We start from the raw sequence: 6,000 nt of genomic DNA, 5'->3' as shown, positions 1-6,000 counted from the left end.
CTCCTTTAGAGTTCTGGCTCGTTCTGACTGAAACCCGGCGCAGGTTGACAGCCCCGCCGAAATCGGAGCCACCAGCCCCCACTGGTAAATGCAGCCTATCGCCCACATTTCCCGGGGACAGAAAAAGCGCCCTCTAAGCCGACGGTGCGACCCACACAGGCTTCCGCTCGCTGATTGGAGAACGAAGCTGTCAATTCGAGCTCCGGCTCCGGGGCTGTGACTGGTTCCCTCGAGGTGTCCGCTCCCTCCCCCTGGAAACCAGCCCTACGAAGGAGCAACCCTTCCGCCAATCGTTCTCTGGGAAGAAGCCGGGGGGCTGGGCCGGGCGCCGCCTTGATGGACCGCGCGTAGGCCCAATGGCGGGATCGGCGGCAAGGAGGCGTTCCCCCAGAAATAGACGGGTGGGGAGGGGGAGGGGGGGAGTCGCGTGTCGTATCGAAGGCGAGGACGAGGCCGGCGGCCGCGATGGGAGGGATCAACTACGTGAGACGGGGCAGGGCGGTGTTGGCGGCGGCGGACGACCAGGCGGCGGACGACGGAGCGGAGTCCTCCTGGGAGGAGCTGCCGACGCCGTCGCCGCCCCCGCCCGCCGGCTCCGGCCCCGGCTCGAGCCCGGGCAGCGCCGCCGGGACTGCGAGGGAGGGAGAGATGCTGGGCGCCGGGGCCGGCGCGGGGGCCAAGCCGGCCAGGCCCTCCTTCGTCTCCTACATCAGCCCTGAGGTGAGGCGGCTGGCGAGGGCGCGGCGCGCGAGCGGGAGGGGCGGGCGGCGGCGGCGGCGGCGGCGGGGCCGCTTCTCAGGTGGGCCGGGACGGCGGGCAGGCGCGGCTGGCTGAGGCGGACGGCGGCTGCCCCCTGCCAGGGCGCCCCGCTCGACGGCGCCTCGAGGCGAGGGAGCGCCTGGCCCTCGCGAGCGAGCCCCCGTGCCCCGGCCGGCGAATCGGGCTGCTGGGAACGCCTCGTTGCGTGCTGTGAGTCCCGCGGGCTTTTGCCGGCCCCCCGCCCCTTGGGGAGGCGTCTGCCCGAACAGGGCGGCGCTGCCGGCTAATTCGTTTTAGCTCAAAACAACACAAAACGCGCGCGCAAAAGCCGTGTCGCGGGTGGCGTTTTCCTGGGAAGGAAGAACGCTGCGCTGCCCCTGTGCGTAAGGTTCAGGGTTGCGCCCGGCGCTAGTCAACTTCAGCCGGCGCCGTTCGTTCCGAGATGCTCGCTCGCTCTTGACGCGGGCGAAGACGATGTCAGCGGGCCTCCCTTCGGTGTCGCAGATACGCGCTTTTGGGGTGGGAGGACGGGCGTTCGTGGGGAGGGAAGGGTGGGGCGCCCGTCAAGAACACTAAAGAGGAATTTGTGTTGATTATACAGCACCATCAGCGTTCAGGGAGCTTCAGAGTGCAGGAGGACAGGTCCCTGCCCTGGGTAGCTTACAGGCTGGAACTTGATGCAGGAGAGGCAGGGGCAAGCTTGGGAAGCATTAATAAGGCAGTGTTGTGTTTGCGGTATTATTAATAAAGTATAATTTACGTAGTTTTTTTTTCTGAAAAAAAAAATAGTACAGACCTGTGTATAAAACTAAATGTATAAGTAACAGTTCTTGGAATAACATATCTTGTGGTGGCGCTTGTCGTCCCCGCTTTAGTGCTTCCAGAGAGGCGGTTGATACGTTTTGTTTTGCAGCGAAACCAAGGAATCATGTAGTACTTTCATCGTGCATTTGGTGAAGTGTACTCTACTCTGTGAAAGTTTATGCCATAGTTTGTTTGACTTTAAGGTGCTACAAGGCTCCTTGTGTTTGCTCTCAAAACAAATTGCTGTGCAGAATAAGGGATGATAAAAAAATTGCTGGAGATTAATGAATTCCTCTCTGCTTGCAGTACCGTTTTTTACAATTAACTAGATACTGTGTTTGTACAATATCTGAAGTGTAGCCCATGTAGCACAATCCTATGCCTGTGTACTGGGAAGCAAGCTCCAGTGACTTCACTGTGACTTCCAAGAATATGTGCATAGGGCTATAGCCCTACCTACTGCCCTAATAATTTTGTTCTGGTGATGTGGAGAGTGGTTGGATTCTATTTGTAATGTGCTGTGTTAAGAAGATGACAATCCTGATTTACTTAAGATGAAAATGAGTTGGTACTCCCATAATCTGTCAATTTTAAAAGTTTCAAAATAAAAATATGGGCTGTATCCTTAGAATCTACCAAGGTTTGTGAGGGCCATACTTAATTTCTTTGAAGTTGCGTGACTCAAGCCTGCATGGGATACCCTGTCTTTTGCCTGTTAGGGAACCTCCCTTGCCTTCCAGCTACTTAAGTCTGTGTCAGGGAGCAGGCTAAAGTGGCTTAGTAGTGAGGGAAAGGACCTCTATAATGCTCAAAGTATATTTTATGTATTTTAAAAAATATAGGCTAGAGGCACAGTGGCACAGGAAAAGTGGCGAGGAAAAATTTGTCACATATTTCCATCCTAAAATGTTATTAAATCTTAATCTAACCCTAAAACCCTAGATAAAGAATAGATAACCTGATTAAACACATGAAAAAGCATCATGTTTGTGAATCAACATTTATTTATCCACAACTGATTTAATATTCAATATCCATGTCTGAAAAACCTTTAGATTCAGTACCTGGTGGCACCCCCTTGAACAGCAATGACTTCAAGTAAGCGTTTCCTGTAACTGTTGGTCAGTCTCTCACATCCGTTTTGAGGAATTTTGGCCCATTCCTCCATACAGAACTGCTTCAACTCAGTGACATTTGAGGGCTTCCTTGCATGAACCGCTTGCTTCAGGTCCTGCCACAAGATTTAAATGGAATTAAGTGCTAGACGAAAGACGTGATCTCTCCATTCACTTGCACAGGGGGAAAAGGTCTTTGCCAAAAACTTCTGGAAGGGGGGCGAAGTCCACCCCCCACCAAAGTCCCTTGGGGAAACAGCGTCCTTGGTTAGGGGTTAACCTTTCAACCCCCTTCAGCTGATTCTCGGCAGGAGGGCTTTTTTTCACCCCATACAAATGAATGGAAGAATTGCACCATTTACCAGCTTTGGTTGGTATGCCAGCTACAGCTGTTCCTGGATCATGATAGCTTAGTTATGGTGGATCAGGCAGTGGTAACCTGGATTGTTGTAATGTGCTGTACATTGGGCTACCCTTGGGCTTGGTTCAGAAGCTGCAGGTGGTGCAGAGTGCAGTGGCCAAACTGCTAACTGGAAACTCTTTCTGACAGCAAGTCACACCTTTGCTAATAGAACTGGACTGGCTGCCAGTATGATGCTGGGCCAAAGTTAAGGTTGTTAACATATAAAGCCCTAAAGAACTTGTGATCGTATTATCTACAAGATCACTTCAGCCTTTATGTTCGGAGCCAGTCTTTGCGATCATCAGAGGATGCACCCCTGAGGGTTCCTCATGCTTCTACATTTGCCTTAGGAGTGCTTGCAGTAGAGCATTTAGTGTTGCAGCATCCACTCTCCAGAATGCATTAACAACTGTCATTAGACAGGCTCCCAAAGTTCTGATGTTTAGTTATCTCCTCAAGACCCATCTCTTCACACAGGCTTTTCCTGAAGTGTGACTCAGCTAGCTGTGGTCTGTAGCCCACAGCAGAGTGCAGTTATTAGTTATTGCGGATTAGTATTTTTATTGTGTAATTTTATTATATTTTGTTGTACTGGATGGTACTATATAGTGTATGTTCACCAGTTTGAAACTTTGTGGAAAGCAGTATATAAATCCCATAAATAAAGGTTTCAATGCATTGTTGTGCAGTCGTTAAGTCGTGTCTGACTCTTCATGACCCCACGGACCATAGCACGCCAGACCTTCCTGTCCTCTGCTCTCTCCCGGAGTGTGCTCAAGCTCATATTCATTGCATCGGTGATGCTATATAGCCATCTCATCCTCTGCCGTCCCCTTCTCCTTTTGCCTTCAATCTTTCCCAGCCTCAGGGTCTTTTCCAGGGAGTTTTCTCTTCGCATTTGGTGGCCAAAATATTGGAGCTTCAGCTTCAGTATCTGTCCTTCCAATGAGCAGTCAGGGTTGATTTCCTTTAGGATGGACTGATTTGACCTCCTTGCAGTCCAGGGCACTCGTAAGAGTCTTCTCCAGCACCACAGTTCGAAAGCATCAGTTCTTCTGTGCTCAGCCTTCCATATAGTCCAGCTCTCACAGCCATACATTACTACTGGGAAAACCATAGCTTTGATGATACGAACCTTTGTCAGCAAGGTGATGTCTGCTTCTTACTATGCTGTCTAGGTTGGCCATAGCTTTCCTCCCAAGGAGCAAGCATCTTTTAATTTCATGGCTACAGTCACCGTCTGCGGTGATCTTGGAGCCCAAGAAAATAAAATCTGTCACAGCTTCCATTTCTTCCCCTTCTATATGCCAGGAAGTGATGGGGCCAGATGCCATGATCTTAGTCTTTTTAATGTTGAGTTTCAAACCAGCTTTTGCACTCTCCACTTTCACCCTCAACAAGAGGCTCTTTAGATCCTCTTCGCTTTCTGCCATTAGGGTGGTATCATCTGCGTATCTGAGGTTGTTGATAATTCCACCGGCAATCTTAGTTCCAACCTGTGATTCATCCAACCCGGCGTTTCTCATGATGTACTCTGCATATAAGTTAAATAAGCAGGGCGACAATATACAGCCTTGTTGTACTCCTTTCCCAATTTTGAACCACTTGGTTGTTCCATGTCCGGTTCTTACTGTTGCTTCTTGACCCTCATACAGGTTTCTCAGGAGACAGGTAAGGTGGTCTGGTACTCCAATCTCTTTAAGAATTTGCCAGAGTTTGTTGTGATCCACACAATCAAAGGCTTTAGTGTAGTCAATGAAGCAGAAATAGATGTTTTTCTGGAATTCTCTTGCTTTCTCCATGATCCAGCAAATGTTGCTGATTAGATCTCTAGTTCCTCTGCCTCTTCGAAACCCCGCTTGTACTTCCCGGTAGTTCTCGGTTCACATGCTGCTGAAGCCTAGCTTGTAGGATTTTGAGCATAACCTTGCTGGCATGTGAAATGAGCACAATTGTGCAGTAGTTTGAACACGCTTTGGCATTGCCCTTCTTTGGAACTGGAATGTAAACTGACCTTTTCCAGTCTTGTGGCCACTGTTGAGTGTTCCAAATTGGTTGGCATATTGAGTGCAGCACTTTAACAGCATCATCTTTTAGGATTTTAAATAGCTCAGCTGGAAGACTGTCATCTCCGCTAGCTTTGTTGTTAGTAATGCTTCCTAAGGCCCACTTGACTTCACTGTCTAGGATGTCCGGCTCAAGTTCAGTAACCACACTGTCATGGCTATCAGGGACATTAAGATCTTTCCTGCATAGTTCTTCTTTTGAATGCATAAAACATCTAAAATCTAAAAACAAAAAAGTAAAACCATTGTTTCAAATACTTGTAAAAATATAAGCATTGATACCGGAGGAAGGGACAGCAAAAATACCATTATATACTGTGCTGTAAACCTAAATAATAAATTGAATACCTTACAAAACCCAAATTCTGGAAATGGGCTAAGCCAGCTTTCAAAGCTAGTGGCTACCTTTCTTACACCATCAGGGCAACTGCATGGAAAGGGTGTCTTCCTTATATGGCTCTTAATAAACTACAGGTGACGCTTGAACAGTGCATCATAATGAGAAATTAATGTGTATTGTTGGGAATTGGACTCATGACTAATACTGATGGTGAATAAAGGCTTATCTTTCTTGTTAGTAATATAGGCTTTACAGTATGGAGACTGTGTACTTGGGGATAATCCATAAATTACATAAAAACACAAATGCAGATGTAACATTGTGTGCATTCTCCTCACAATTTCTTTTTTCTTTTTGCAAACAACATAGTAAGCACATTTATTACCTGATCAAAATGTTGGTAGGACAGTCTGGAAGCCCAAACAAAATTGTTCTGATTCGCTGCCACCAGTTGGTCTAGTTGCCTCTGGTTGGCTTGTGGTATAGCTGGAAGTGTATGGGTTTGACGATCAA

At 48.5% G+C, this 6,000-nt stretch overlaps 1 protein-coding gene across 5 annotated transcripts in view; it reads left to right on the top strand.

Moving 5' to 3' along the window:
* The first annotated feature begins 398 nt into the window (after positions 1-398).
* MTMR12 (myotubularin related protein 12) overlaps positions 399-6,000 on the top strand; it is a 46,454-nt gene continuing 40,852 nt past the window's right edge. For 3 of the 5 annotated variants that reach the window (XM_084833011.1, XM_084833010.1, XM_084833012.1), the window contains exon 1: positions 400-720. In XM_084833011.1, the coding sequence (XP_084689137.1) occupies positions 466-720 (255 nt within the window). In that variant the 5' untranslated portion in view covers positions 400-465. Of the gene's footprint in view, positions 721-6,000 lie in introns of all 5 variants that reach the window. The other 2 variants (XM_084833009.1, XM_084833008.1) reach the window with 1 other exon arrangement.

The sequence above is a fragment of the Heloderma suspectum genome, chromosome 2 (genome assembly GCF_057233095.1).
Source record: "Heloderma suspectum isolate Gila_16-S chromosome 2, 16-S_ref, whole genome shotgun sequence".
Taxonomy (NCBI): Eukaryota; Metazoa; Chordata; class Lepidosauria; order Squamata; family Helodermatidae; genus Heloderma; species Heloderma suspectum.
The sequence above is the reverse complement of the archived record's forward strand: the minus strand, read 5'-3'. Positions and strand labels throughout refer to the sequence as shown.